Source organism: Siphateles boraxobius, unplaced genomic scaffold (assembly GCF_051911475.1).
Source record: "Siphateles boraxobius isolate OS27281-9 unplaced genomic scaffold, OSU_SipBor_1 31, whole genome shotgun sequence".
Lineage (NCBI taxonomy): Eukaryota > Metazoa > Chordata > Actinopteri > Cypriniformes > Leuciscidae > Siphateles > Siphateles boraxobius.
In genome coordinates this window covers 4,226,621-4,242,303 of record NW_027508931.1, presented here as the reverse complement: position 1 = coordinate 4,242,303, position 15,683 = coordinate 4,226,621, and the positions used below count along the sequence as shown (strand labels likewise).

The window sequence follows — 15,683 nt, the reverse complement described above, 5'->3', positions numbered from 1 at the left end:
GCTCAATGCCTCTAATTAGATGCCATTTTAATAACTGCGTATGTTGTACAAGAAAGACAGTTTAGCAAAGGTGGTAAACACCATTGTTCATTTGTTTGATGACATAAAAGCAAAAGTAAATAGAATGTTGTTTACTGCATATAACCAACCACTTATTCATCTGAAATAAACCCTCTAGAAAAGTACTGCACATGCTAAAATCCACACAAAAAGAGACAAATTGCTGGCAACAACACTTGATTAACACTATCAAACAGATGAGATATGCATTCATAAAAAAAACAGTGTAAATAAAGATATAAATGCATTTCAAACGAGAAAATGGATTGACATGTTTGGCATTCAGAACATGGATTTGTGGGAGTAGACGCTTTTGGCAAAGGATTACACTGAGCCTGCAGAATAAACCAAAAACATCACCAATAGAAACACCAGTCCATGTTCTAGAAGCATGGTGTCATCATGTTTGTGTTATCCAATTGTAGGTGAAAACAGGGTCCTCTCACGACCGGCTCTGGGCTGATAACATCTTCCAACGTTATTATACTATTACAGGTCACAGACTGGGTCGACAACTAAGGATTTCAGAAAAGGTTACTGATTCTTCAGGCTAAGATGTGTTCTGTTCTGTGCTACAAAAAATGCTTGATGTACTGATAGTGCTTTTCTGGTAGACTGTCAATCAACATGCCATCTCAAAAGGTACTGTAGGTAGTAGAATGTAAAGGAATATTACAGATTCAGTACAAGTTAAGCCCAATTGACAGCATTGGTGGCATAATGTTGATTACAGATAACTTAGGCGTGCCGAAAAAACACCACAGACACAGTACAATCAACATGGGAAAATCTCACAGTAAAACAAGCAGCTGTGAATAATATGATACATGTTTTGCCAGATGAAAGTTTATCTATGTATCATCTTTATATCTCTTTTAATTCCTTTTATAACTGTTTAATTTTCCTTACTTTTATTTTGTGATTATTTTAATTAATTTCTGTGTGAAGCACTTTGAATTACCATAGTGTATGAAATGTGCTATAAGTAAACGTGCCTTGCCTTGCAGCAAAAAAATTTTTTCAACCTTTTCTTAAAAAAAACTTCTGTTACAGTAAGGCACTTATGGAAAACCAGTATGAGGGTTAACATATTTTAAGAATAAAAATGGTAATTTAAACAGCTTTACAGCTCAAACAACATGAATGTTTTTTGTGTGTGTGTGTGTTAATCAACAGTAGGTCACAAATACTGTCACAAAGACAATATGCGAACCTGAATATTTCTATGTATATTTCTTTGCCATATTTACCTTCTGATAGTGTTCACTAGAATGGGCAAAACTTTAAATGCAATTTTTAAGTATGCTGGCTGTAAAGTATGCATCTAAGCCGTCATGGATTATGGTTCTCAACCTTTAATAATTTGTACAAAGACAATTTATTATACTGTTGTTTTAGAAGTATATAAATATATAAAGTTGATAATTACATTTTTACTGAGGCAATTTATTAAGAGTGACAAGCTGAATGGCTACAATTATTAGGCAGTTAAAATATATGGTCAGTTATCTGGAGCGTGTAAAACAAATTGCGATTGCAGGCGAAAACAAATCTGCTTGTTGTGTAGTGGAGTGCCAGTTTCCAGCGTTCAGCATGTTTATTTATTTATGGGCTTCAAGAAAGAAGGTCTTGGCACATGCTGGACACTGGGCCACTGCGGTTATCCTCAACGCTCTATCACTGGACGAGGAGGAGAGAGGTAGGCCAGCACATTAATGATGCATGGGGACCAGTACGTTCAGTTTAAAGTTCTCCATGCTCTGTGCAGGCCCACTGAAATATGCATGAGATACACCACATGTGCAGGCTGCAGCACGTCAAGTTACTTTCCACCTTGGCGGAGGGTGCAGCGGCTCACGGCACGCTTGCAGCAAAGCAACCGCAGGCTCTTCTGAAAAAGGATGCTTGAGTCGTAAGTTGTCCATTATAATAGTTTCTGCATGTATGTGTTCATCGTGTAAAGTTCTTCAGTGTTTTATAGCTTGTTTTTGTCATAAAGTAGATTTATAAGGTAAGAAACAATACTTTTCATAGTAAAATGCACCCTGTTGAGATAACATATGTTATGTCCATATAGATGCTTTGTGAAGATTTTGCAACTTTAATAAAAGTGGCAGAATTTGTCCACATATCATTAAAACAAAAAGTATGGATTTTCAAAGTAGCTTGTTATGCTGGCTTGTTAGTTATGAGTTGTTTGTTCATGGACTGGTCTCTAGACAAAGTTGTTTGGTCTGCTGGATTTCCTTGAAAGTCAACATTAAACCCAAATCGACACGGTTTACTTACTTTACATTGCTGCACGGTTTTCCAAATAAGTTTAAAATTAAATAACTCTTCCCTTTAAACTACTGCGTTATCACTGACAGGTTGTGCGGGCTATTAAATAACGTGGAAACAGTTTATTTTGATGGTCCACTTTAGAAATAGGTTGACTATAAGTAACACTGCACCTACACGTCAACTTACTCTCATTCGAGTATAGAGTTAGTATGCTGTCTGCTTAATATCTGCTAAGACTTTATTGGGATGGTCCCCTTTAGATATTCTACTACTGACTATAAGTAACTTTGTAAGTACTTGCCAACTTGTTCTACTAAACCTAACCCTACCACCAATACTCCAATATGAAGAGTTAGTTGATACGTATAGGTACAATATTGCTTATACACAATAGAAAAAAGGGACCTTCAAATTAAAGTGTAACCGATAATGTTAATCAACAGTTAAACAGCTATGCTTTATTAAACTAGCACAATTCTGGCTCCATTCTGGTACCTACTTTTTATCCAATCAATTGCAGACGGATAAAATTCATACTTTTTTCACATTGAATACCCAGTTTCACTTCGAACACTCCATATTACAGAAGTAGAATGGGTTGCAAACAGGGCTTCATGTTGACTTTTAGGCATCTACAACAACTTCAAAAGGTGCAGAGACCACATTAACACATCTAAGGCTAAAAATACTGTAAACTGTTAACTAACTGCAGTCAGCTGTAGCCTCACCTATGAATGAACTTCCAAGTATTGTGCTGTGTTGCTATTTCTATCACACAGGTCTAACGGCGATCTCCAACATGTCAGGATCCGTTATCACTTTGTGGCGCGCAATGCCAACGAGCTCTCCGTGCAGCAGGGCGAGGTGCTGGAGGTACGGATGACCCTCTGTGAGGAGGTGGAGGAGGATGGGGAACAGGGCAGAATAGGTCTGAGGTACAGCGTGTGGGAGGATAGAAGGAGAGAAAACACGACTACAGCTCATGCAGAGCTCAACGTCTAGAAGACTCCGTAGGCTGATGTTTGAACATAAATGATAAAAAAATATATATATCAAAAGTTTTTGAGAAACCTGAGGAAAACTGGATTGAACATAACATACCTATAACAGATAGTGCCCTATTTTAACCATCTAAGTGCATTGTCTAAAGCGCACGTGGCGCAAGTGTACTTACGGTGTCCACTTTTGCTAGTTTAACGACGGGAAAAATGGTCGGCGCACACAGTGCATGATCTAAAGGGTTGTTCCTATTCTCTTAATGAGTAATGGGTGTGTTTTGGGTGAAACGTGCAAAAAAACAATCAGAGTGTAATTTCCTATTCCCTTTAAAAGCCAGTTGCGCTCGCACCATGGCAGATTTGCTATTTACATGGCGGAATTTGCAAGCGGAAAGACTGAAATCGTCTCCAGAGAGCAAACGGATCTGCTTGTGCACAAGGTTAAAGCGCGAGCAGACCATCTACGACAGTGGTTCTCAACTCCAGTCCTCGGGACCCACTGCTCTGCACATTTTGTATGTCTCTCTTATCTGACACACTCAGTTCAGATCATAGAGTCTCTCCTAACGAGCTGATGATCTGAATCAGGTGTGTTAAATAAGGAGACATACAAAATGTGCAGAGCAGTGGGTCCCAAAGACTGGAGTTGAGAACCACTGATCTACGGGACAAGCTGGATTCCAACATTCGTTTATGTACACAATATTACAATTTTACATCGTAATCCTTTTCTATTTAATATTTGACATGTTTGTTTGCTGCTGCGTGTCCCTCTGTGTGTAATAAGCAGAGTGTACAAGCGTTGTGCACCTGCCTATAGGCGCACATTACTAATGCGCTCTTTAAATAACAAAAAAATATATATACTGCGCCATTGACTTAAGACCAGGTTTCAGTTGGTCAATGGTGCAGTCTATTTCAGTTGCCTCAAAATAGCAACGTGCCAACAATGCGCCTGAACACAGCTCGTTTTCAGACCAGCACGCCCATGGGCGCACAAATGAGGACATGAAAATGATAACTGCATCGGGCTGAAACTAGCAAAAAACAATAGTGTTGCGCCTGGCGCTGCATTGTGCCAGATGTATGATAGGGCCCAAAGACACATGAATATAGTTTTGCCTACTTTATAATGCATAAAATGAGAACTTATGCAACTGCACATTATTTGAACACAAGTAAACCCTTCCAAATGAACAATACCCACAACAATCCAGCATGTAGGAAGGCGTCCTTTCAACCTGTCACTTTCAGATGTCTGCAGTTTCCCTCAGAACAGCATCCAACCCTGAGGAACTCTATTTACATGAAAACTACTGAAGTGATCAAGAAGGATTACCCCCGATTGGCTAATCCATCTGGAAACACGGATAATCGTGTTTCTAGACATGCCCGGCCTGTGCCTGGTATCACTGGGATTTAATTCTAGGATCCCAATGGTAGGATGCATCAATTGGACACAGTATGACACAACCGCTTCACCAAAACCTTTTAGCTATGTTGATTATGTTGAATGAACGAGGAACAGTCTCAAAAATAGATGTCACAGAAAAAAACATTGATCCATGCACAGTCATGCAATTACTAATACTAGACTCTCATGTTCCTCTAGGCCTTGGAAAACAATAAACAGTGGTGGCTGCTGAGGAACCGCAGCGGTCAGTCAGGCTACGTGCCGTGTAATGTGCTAGAAGAGGTCAAACCAGGAGAGCCACAGTACAACCGTGCTGCTCTCTTCAACAGCCAGGTTAGCTTGCAGTCTAAGCTACTTCACTGTCAAAATGTTCACCCACCATTCTGGTTTATAATTTGAATTCTATAAGGCACTTATATGTTACACTTAAATGTCTTATTACTTTTTGTTTAAGCATTAGAGTCCTATATGCCATGTTTTTTGTTGTGAAAACGGTAATACTTTACAATAAGGTCTCATTCGTTAACGTTAGTTAATACATCAGCTGACATGAACTATTAGTGAGCAATATGTGTTTTACAACATATTTTAATTGAATGTTAAGTAATTTTTTTATTTTAATGTTGTTTGTCCATGTTAGTTCATAGTGCATTAACTAATGTTAAACAGATATTTTAATTTCAAATTAACTTAAATTAACATTAACTAAGATCATTTAATGCTGTAGAAGTATTGTGCATTGTTAGTTCATGTTAACTAATGTAGTTAACTAATGCTAGCAAAGAAACTGTATTGTAAAGTGTTACTGTGAAAACTATTAGATAAATTAGATGAACTGACATCAGGTGATTTTGGCTTTTCCCCATTTTTTTTCTATTGCATAAAAAATGTATTACATTTTTGTATGTTTACTGTGAGAATATTACATTGAAACTTTAAACTGTATTTAGAAAAGTCATAAAATTGGTAACAGGGTTGAAAAAATTGCACACCTCATAGAAAATAAATAGAAATAGGCTATTATAATATATCAGACCATTTCCTGAAGGTTAAGCACATCCTTTTACCGATCACTTGTGGAAAAATAGAAAAATACTTTTTTTGTACCTCATACTGTACGTGGAAAGTGCACACATATATTCTCCTACTTTACATGGCAAGCATTGACTCTTTCTTTTTCTGCCCCTCTGTTTTCCCCATCTCTACAGGCTGTGAATCCTTACAAAGGTACCTCTGTTGGCCCTGTAAATCACGCAGAGGTTTTGGAGATGAATAAATCCTCCCGGGATAAAGATAGTACGTACCTCTTATCTGCTTGCTGTATTCGCTGTGAGTGGGGAGAGTCTGCCAGAAAAAGCAAATGCAGAGAAGTGGGAAATGAATTTGGTGTGAGAGTGCTCTTATGTACATAGATTGCAGATTCCCACCAGAGCTCATTGCTCCTGTCTTGGGCAATCTTATTCACTGTGTCTCTGTCCCAGTGCTTGTTCCTCTATCTCTCGCTTCTTCTGCCTATCTCTCTAGACCGCAACCAACAGAAGGAGGTAAATGATGAACTGCTGAAGAGGATAACTGACAACAAGGCCCAGCCACCAGCTCGAAACTTTCGGGTGGAGCGCTCAAGTTCATCCGTGCCCATCGCGTATGAATCCCAGCCCTTTGAGGTCAATGCTTGGCTCAATGCAAAGGGATTTTCCAGACCGTGAGTGACACGTGAGCTGCGACATGTGACACTTCAGATGATTTATTGGTTTTGTAACCTAGTGGTTAAACATATGGGCTGTTAACTGAGGTTGCAAGTTCAAACCCCGCAAGTGATGAACCATGTAACCTTGAGCAAGGTACTTACCCTCAGGTTGCTCCATGGGGACTATGATAAAGATATACTGTAAATACACATAATAATATGTACATCTTATTGAGAACGTTAAAGGGGGGTCATACTAAAATATGTCAAGTATCTATTTTAAATAAAAATATAATTCTACCACAGTTTTAACGTAAACTATGACCGGAAAATAGATATTTAAATAAAGTGCAGTGTTAAATGAGCCTAATTTACAGAAAGAAGCGTGTTTGTGCTGATAAGAAACACTGTGACTTAATTTCAATATTCAAGCCACTATTTCACCTCATTTAGTGCCTGGAAACAGTAACAAATAGGTTGTGCAACTGTTTGGTAATCTGCCCCAGTATATTTTCATAGTATATGTAGCAATTTATCTCAAAAGATCAAATAAAATTTGATTCCTCGTGATAAGGCTCCTTTAAAAAACATGATGAATATGATGTAATATTCTCTCCACATTCCAGGGTGGTGGAATGTCTGGGTATTCTGAACGGGGCTCAACTATTTTCTCTCAGTAAGGATGAGCTGAAAGCTGTGTGCGGGGACGAGGGTTCCCGTGTCTTCAGTCAGCTCACTGTGCAGAAAGCTCAATTAGAGGTCTGTCACAGAGCAATATCACTTATGTTAATCTGAATTGGTGCAGATTAAACGTTCAAATGCAGTGCAAAATGGACCTTGAAAGTCTTTCTTTCTCTCAGAGGGGTCGTGGGGATACAGAGCTACAGGAGATCATGAGACGAAGACAACAGGAGGTGGAAGGCTCAACCTGGGACTGATTACAGTCAATCAAGCCGTCACTCATGGCCTTATTTCATCACATTTTCTTCAGTACTCGTTCACCCTACAATCAACAGCTACCCAGAGGAATTCAGAACAGATGGACTAAACAACTCCAATCATTACTGAAGCACAGTCCTGCCTATTTCCTTTATGACCCATACAATGTAGTGCTTAACACTAGTGCTTAAACTGATGAACATGAATGCATTGAGAGCGAAGTCTTTAACCTCCATTTATACAGATGAAAATTATTTTGATAGCAGGCCTTGACTTATGATTGGTGCTATTAAAGGGATAGTTCACCCCAAAAAAAGAAAATGTTGGCATTATTTTTTTAAAACATGTCATTTCAAAACCTACTTGCAGTTATTTGTATGTGGAACATTCACAGCTTTTTTTTCATGAAATGCAAAAAGTGGTCAAATCTGTCAAGTTTAAGTCATTCACTGCTCTCTCTAGCTTTTAAATCAACTTTGACACTTTTCAATACATCTCATCAAATGTTATTGCTTCTGAGGGTGAGTAAATAGGGATTTATTTATAATCATTCTAGGATAAACTATTTATTTAATCTAACATTTTAAACAAGTCCCATCTGTTTCTGCATAAATAATAAATGGTGAATAAAAATAAAATGGCATTGATAATGCAGTAAAGGATTGTAATCTATTATCTCCTACTATATTCAGCTAAATGACTACTTGAATTGTCATTTTAAACAATGTGTTGTTATTTATTTTTTCAAATCATTAGTACACTTATGCTTCACACTTCATTAACGCAAATAAGATCATGTTTATTCATGTTTACGATTAGAGACTATCATACTTCATAATAAGACACATGAGAGCTCATAGATGTATTGTGAAACATTCCTTGTACACTATCTGTACCTTTGAATTATGAGTCTGGATATATATTTTGTCATTAAACAACTATTATTAAACAATAAACAAACTATATGCAAGCCCATGGGTAAATCAGTATGTGTGAAAGATATGGGGTCTGTACAACTGTAATTAATTTAAATCATATTTACATAAATTGTGTACTGCATGTGCATTGATTTCATAAGTGCCAGGTGTCATTGTACTATCGCTTTTCACAGAGCAAATTCCTGGTGCTCTTCTTACCCAGTGTTGTCTATAAAGCCGCCTTTCAGCCCTCTGAAAACCATAAGGCTGAATCTCTAACCGCCTCACTGACTGACAGCTTTGCTACTTGCCCTCACAGGGGGCACATAACAGTGGCTTTCAGTTTGTCTTGTTGCTTTATTTCTGGAATAGATTGTGAACGCATCAGTGAGTATTGTGCTGTGTTCAGGATGAGTGAGAATGACCTCCATCTCTCCCTTTGTATACACTGTCAAAACGCTTCCCAGTCTTAAGATATGGTGGATGTGGCTGCGTATTGTCACTATGATTCATGGCATGAATCAATGCCTAATGATGGGATTTACAGAGAGGAACATCAAAGAAAAGATACTAGAGATTTGCAGTGCAGTGGAACCATTGTTATTCACGTTGAGGGAATCTACCATTTTTGAGAGAATTTATATATTCTATATATTAGGGATTGTGGTCATGTATTCTTTGAAGTAATATCCAAGTATGATATCAGATTGAGGAGATATGAAAAATAAAACGTCTCAAATACGTTACAAAGAAAATGACATACAATAAAAGAGAAGTGATATTACATTTCACACATAACCTTCATTATTCAGTTAAAAAGGAATTAACCACAGTTAGGCCACAACATTCACAAAGCAGCAGAATACAGTTTTCAGTCCTGTATTTGAGTCCTTAAAGGGTTAGTTAGTAGTAAACACAGGGCAGCGCTTCCGGGTTCTGCATCAGAATGCTGGCTCATTATTGGATGATGCTGTTCACGTGAGTACCACGACACATGCGTGTGCTGCTGACCCTGGAGTTCTGGTGTAGAACCTGGAAGTTTTGCACTCTGTTTACAATGCTAACAGCATAGGAGATTGACATTGAAGAGAAGAAATTGTTGAATAAAGTCGTCATTTTTGTTTGTTTTTTGCGCACAAAAAGTATTCTTGTCGCTTCATAACATTAAGGTTGAACCACTCTAGTCACATGGACTATGTCTTTACTACCTTTCTGTGCCTTGAAAGTGGTAATGGTGTTGCTTTAATACGGTTATGTTCACACAAAGTATGGTTATTTACAGGAGTGACAACCGCATTCTATATCCGACCCGTACATTTTCAGAACTCCGCTGTGTGAACGGAACCGCAGTGGACAACAAGTTGTCTGTCATGTCAGACAGTGTGAGAGAGCCGCTATGCTAATGGGTTTTGTGTGGTTTTGCTTTCAGTAACTCACAGCGACGGAGAAATTATCTGAAGGTTCTAGATCCAGTTACTGTTTTCCACCGGAGTGGCTCCCGTCAGTTTTGTGTTTTATGCGCGACCAAAGACTGGCACAACTTTAATGCCATGCCATGATGCTACACACGAATGCAGCGGTTAAAGGCGTCCAGCTAGCACTTGTTACATTGAAGCTTCTGTCTTAACAGATTAACTCTGGGCTTAATTGGACTCTTGTCTTGTCAAATGTGATAAGACTTTAGTTTTATGGACATCGCCATTTTTGGTATTACTTTGGTCACTGTCACTATGGTTACTGTTATGAAAATACAGGCTTGACTCTTGTGGCACGTTCATCCAGACAGTATTCGAGACGCTACTGTAAGTTGCTGTGTGAACGGGACACTTGTTGTGTGTAGATGTTTTATGGTGACTTTCCATAGACATAATGATTTTTATACAACCCCTAAACCAGCCCATCACAGAAAACTATCTGCATTTTTAAATTTTCAAAATTTAAAATCACTTAGTATGATTTATAAGCTGTTTTCCTCATGGGGACCAAAAATGTCCCCACAAGGACAAGGATTACCATCTTTGTGGGGACAAAGACTCAGCATATCACTGGCTGAAGTGAATTCCAATTTCTGAATACTTGAAGTAATTTACAAAGCCAACCAGTAGAGAAGATGGCAATAACAAGACTAGATGACTAACTCGGGATGCCATGAATCTAATCATGCGTTAATTTATGAGATGAATAAACGGAAAAAAAAACACATAAAAAAAAACACATTCCAGATCTGTTAGTTTAAAGCCAATTATAGCTAACCAACGTGAAAGAAGTTGTCACAATTTGCAGGGTATTTCACCCTGGTGAAGAGAACTGCCATGTGACAGATTTGGCATTTGGGGGTATGCTGTGTGTGCAGGGGGAGAAGAGTTTTTTTCTGGAGAGACAACTAAATTCACAATATTAGTCACACCAGCACTGTCAGCGCTGTAGGAGACCGACGACTTCAAAATTCTCCTCATTTCATTCTCTGCACCACCCAGTGGGCAGTCACTTAAAATAGAAGACAATAACATGCATGGGGCCCGTTTGAGGTGGCAGTACAAGCGTGCCTGATGGAGTCTGATGCATGCAGATAAAAGCCGTCTAATGCGTGTCCTGTTTTGCGGAGCATACGGCTGCAAAATCAATAACCAATCGAACTGCATATATAATGCATACTTATCCAAACATCCTCTGGGATTTTATAGGTTGATATGGTGATGTAATTTAGCTGCAGCGCATCATCCACAACAAAATCTTAAAATAACCTGAGATGTTATAAGCGATCTGCCACTTTGAGACGCCTGAAGTGACACGGATGATTAGGGGAAAAGGGAACAACATGACAATGTGCATATAGTATCTCCCTAAACCCTTGCCAAGATCCCTAATTCCCAGTGTTTGTTCACAAGGATTAGTGGGTGCTCGGCGCTCCGTACCGACTCATCGAGTGCTCCCACTAATTCTTTTCCAACCATGACAAAAGGAGGACAAATTTCTCGAATGACTCTACTGTTAGTCTTGCATGATTTAGATTCACTCCGCGCCGCCTGGTTACTCAAAGGTGAGGGGAACCACGTTATTAGCCAGTTATTCTGCAAATGACATTTTCCCCCGCCTTACAGACATTTGAGATTTACACTCTAATTGCGACTAACTAGACAAGTGCCCTTTCTTTTGGCTTGACCTCACTGGCATTAATAGTTCAGATTAAATCAAATGTCATTCCACACTTAGGTAATTGAATTATATCTCTGTGTTCGCCCTGACATCTGCAGTGATTCATTTTCTTTTCCCCTTTTGTAAATCACCCTGGACTTCAATTTAGATTTGTGTCTCCCTGTTTTCGTTGAGCGGAGAGAGAGGGATCGATCCGGTCGCCCTCTTCAGCATCTGAGAGGGTCTTACCGCTTGCACGGCACGATCGATTTACAGTGTGGAAAGCTGTTTCTTTTTTAATTCGTCAAGAAACAAACCATGAACGGTTACCGAGCGTGGAGTCCATGTGCGTGTGTAACACTGACAGTGAGGACTGAACAATATGTGAGCGGGTAGATGGCCATTTAGCTCAAGGCTAATGTATAAGGATAGCCATTTAATCCTTCAGAACAGAGACAGATCAAGTTAATGCACCCTGTCACATCCTCTTTGCCTCAAGACAACCCTGCTCAATGTAAAAAAGGCCCTTAGCAAACTGCATTCTGCTGGTTATATTATATCAAGAGACTGCCGGCCCTCTTGCTCAGTGGCCAGTTCATATGTGCTTCCAAACAGTTGCAATCTCATCTTTACTAAAACCACAGATGAAAATGTTTGATAACAAAGGTTATTTTTTGTTTGGTTGTGTTTTCATCAACAACAAAGGCAACTTGCAAAAAAAAAAAGCATGATTATAATGATAATTCAGTCGTTAAATTGATGCTGGTAGAAATTAATATATATAAATACTAGGATTTTTCAAAAATGTAAACAATTTTCCATCAGCGTGAAATGTGTATATATCCACATGTTACGCTGTCAAGCCTAATGGGAACAGTGTTTGTGCTGCTTTGTGCAGTTGTGTTTCCTTTTCCTCTATAGGTCACGTGACGTCCCGCCGGTTGCTGATTGTGGGTGGGGCCAACTGCTTTAAAGACGCCTTGGTTGACATCCGCTCTCTCTCTCCCACTTCCGAGCCGCTTCTGGTGGCAGACGGAGCGCAGCTCCGGGGGGTCTCATGTGCTCGGCCTGTTATGTCTCTGGATGGAGTTTCTCGTGTTGACTTCATGGTCGTATTTCATAAGCACGTTCCCGGCGAGGAATCCACGTCTGTTAATTTTAGTTTATAACTTTATTTAGAGCTGGTGGTAAGTGGTGATGGTTTTTTTTCATGTTATTTAATTTAGGATTAGTTAGGGTAGCAGTCAGAGGACCCGGAAGACTCACGGAGAACCTTGTCTTTTGTTTTGGATGGGAGGCAGGCAAGTGTTATTCCTCCGGAAGATATGTGTGGGCAGGGTTTTCTTTCTGTGTGTTTTGCTATTTTCTTTTACCACCATGCTCCGTTTGTGACAAATTGTTCACCATTTAAATCATTTATAATAAATAGTTTATGCATCGTCACTGAATCTCTGTGGTCTTTATGTGTTATGTTGTTCCATTTCAATTCATTTGGTGGGCACGTAACACCACATTTCATGCGGATGGAAAAATTAAAACAATGAAAACATTAACAATACATATATGAGCTTAAAGGGATAGTTCACCCAAAAATTCAAATTCTGTCATAATGTCTGTAACCAAAACAGTTGATGGGCTCCATTGACTAAAATACCATAGTATTTTTTACCCCATACTATGGAAGTCAATGGGGCCCATCAAATGCTTTGTTAACCATATTCTTCAAAATATCTTCTTTTTTTTTCAGCAGAAGAAATAAATTCATACAGGTATGGAACAACTTTAATAGTGAGTAAATTATGACAGAATTCGATGCAATTATTGTATATTAAAAGTTGCTGTGATGCAAATATGATGCCAACACAGAAAACAAGTAACATGTCAGCCTAAAGCAAGTACAAGTATTAACAGTCTTCAAAGCATGAAGGCTTCACTGTAAGTAGCCAATGCATCAGTACCGTCAGATTCAGTTCAGTAGAGTAACTTTCCACAACAAGAAAAGTATTTACACTTTCTACTTTGCTCATGTTCATAAATCTTTTATGTTCTGAATTTCTTATTCAGATTATTGTGTTCTTTCTAGAAGAAAAGCAATAACATGAAAAACGTGGTTGACCCAAGCCAATGTCTGTGCTAACAGCACTGGAATGCGTCACTGCCTCAAGTCCCTCAGATCCATGCAAAGGTTTGAGTAAGGTCTGCATTGAGGGGCTGTTGTAATTCTCAGAGAGACAGGCCCGCAATCTCCAGTTTCCCAGACACAAATCCTTTTTTATCTGCTGAGGGGTGTCCTCCCCTCTAGTCCCTCTCTACGGTCCAATCCCACGAGTTTCACCAGCTAAGCGCAACCAACCAAGGGGACAAAAAAGCAGAGAATTATATCACACAGTTGCTAAAAGCGACCGATGAAAATACATGTTTGGGAACTTATCTTCGGATTTGACTCTTCTGTATGTTACTGTATGAAACAGATGGTGATGCATGCATAACAGGCCCAATCTAAGTGTCGACTTCCAGCTTGTTCCACGAGAGCTCCTTAAACAACCTAAGCAGAATTTGTCATTCATGGTGTCAGCCGCCAGAGATGGGGGACTCGAGTCACATGACTTGACTCGAGTCAGACTCGAGTCGCAAATTTAAGGACTTGAGATTTGCTTGACTAAATTAAGAAAATGACTCGACTTGACTTTGACTTGAGATCCAATGACTTGAGACTTGACTTGACTTGAACTGTATGACTCAAGAATGACTTGATATACATTTATCATCGCAACATCAATTGATGAACAAAATGAAAGCAACGGAACCATTGAAGCCAGTTATCAGGTTCTGCGCGATTGCGTGACACTGCACAAGCACAGAAAAAACATACATTGCGGTGAGCGCGCTAAATACAAAAACATCTCCCAGCATCGTTTCTTTTTGGATATAAACACTAGAAATTGACTATATTCATATAAGAAGATTTGCTGTACGAATAATAACTGGCAGGGTATATCGGACGACCATCACAACCACGAACAGTCGAACTTCATTCACCACGTCTAAAAGTAAGCTATGGCTTGTTTAACCTGTTTGTTATAGTTAATTTGACTATCTTTAAATCGAGAATATTGGTCAAAACAGCATGCCTCTTTATACACAATTATGTTTTCAAATGTAGCTTAATGTTGTCAATATTCAAATGATAATTAATGATGTCATATGTTTTGTAACATATGACAAATATAACATTTGCCACATTTCTTTTTAAATCATGCTTTAAAGCCAAATATGTCGTTCTTTCCAATGACAAAAAACAACATAGAAAACTGTTAATGTTTTGTCGTGTTTTATGTTTCTCTTAAAGCAGGGTTAGATGTTATCAGGGGTTACATCTATTAGATGTTATCAAAATGCCAGCAGAATTAATATTGCACCCAAAATTCAAAATGTGGTGGAATTAAATGCCCTAGTATGAGTTATTTTCATAATTATAACATATGATATAAGAAAAATATTTCCAGAATATTGACGCGATTGCAAATGTGATAATGATTTTATAAAACAGTTCAGTAAACAAAGAGTGAATATTGTGGTGTGACATTTAGACATAGCCTAATATTCCAAAAAAATTCAGTTTTTGCTCGATTTCTCCAATGACAATAGTTCCAAACAAGCCACAGAAAGAGTTATGCGTATTTGTGATTCAGTGACCTAGTTGCTTAGCACCAGAACGAATCTGCCGTTTTGAACATAAGTTAAATGAATGCTTCTATGACTCGTACATTAATACGGTAATTTGGCGCCACCTATTGGCGGTTTTAACTTCATAATTAAAAATATATAACTTGTATTAAGGGGATGCCAGTTTGAAGAATGCCTTTGGCATATTTATTTTTTCACGCTTTAATTTTGGCCTAATTTCAGTTACATTTAGATTTTTATTGTAGTAACCACTCAGCTATATTTGGAAATTCATATATAAAAAATAAATAAAGTTGCAAATAAAACCATAGTCCACAACTTCTGTAGTTTTAACTTATTTTAATATATAAATTCAGTGAAATCGTCAAACGTTTGTATGACTTGCCAGTGACTTGTGACCCAAGCTACGACTTGACTTGACTTGCTTGACATAAGGCAGTGACTTGACTTGACTTGACTTTATAAAAAAATTACTTGGACTTGCTTGAGACTCGAAGGTTAAGACTTGAGACTTGCTTGTGACTTGCACATGTGTGACTTACTCCCACCTCTGTCAGCCGCTA

The 15,683-nt window shown here is 38.5% G+C and overlaps 2 protein-coding genes across 3 annotated transcripts in view; one reads left to right on the top strand and one right to left on the bottom strand.

The window, feature by feature from the left end:
* mgat4c (mgat4 family member C) overlaps positions 1-15,683 on the bottom strand; it is a 131,007-nt gene that overhangs the window by 29,290 nt on the left and 86,034 nt on the right. The window contains exon 1 of one of the 2 annotated variants that reach the window (XM_077193445.1): positions 6,060-6,092. The exons of the other annotated variant lie outside the window; for it this stretch is intronic. The gene's annotated coding sequence lies outside the window, so the exon portion shown is untranslated. Of the gene's footprint in view, positions 1-6,059; positions 6,093-15,683 lie in introns of those variants that run through there. 2 annotated transcript variants of the gene reach the window in all.
* Positions 1,900-8,351, top strand: eps8b (epidermal growth factor receptor pathway substrate 8b). Its single transcript, XM_077193451.1, has 7 exons — positions 1,900-1,972; positions 3,123-3,216; positions 4,954-5,088; positions 5,964-6,051; positions 6,280-6,457; positions 7,069-7,201; positions 7,303-8,351. Exons 1-7 carry the CDS (start codon positions 1,962-1,964, stop codon positions 7,378-7,380), a joined length of 717 nt encoding a protein of 238 aa, XP_077049566.1. The 5' UTR covers positions 1,900-1,961; the 3' UTR covers positions 7,381-8,351.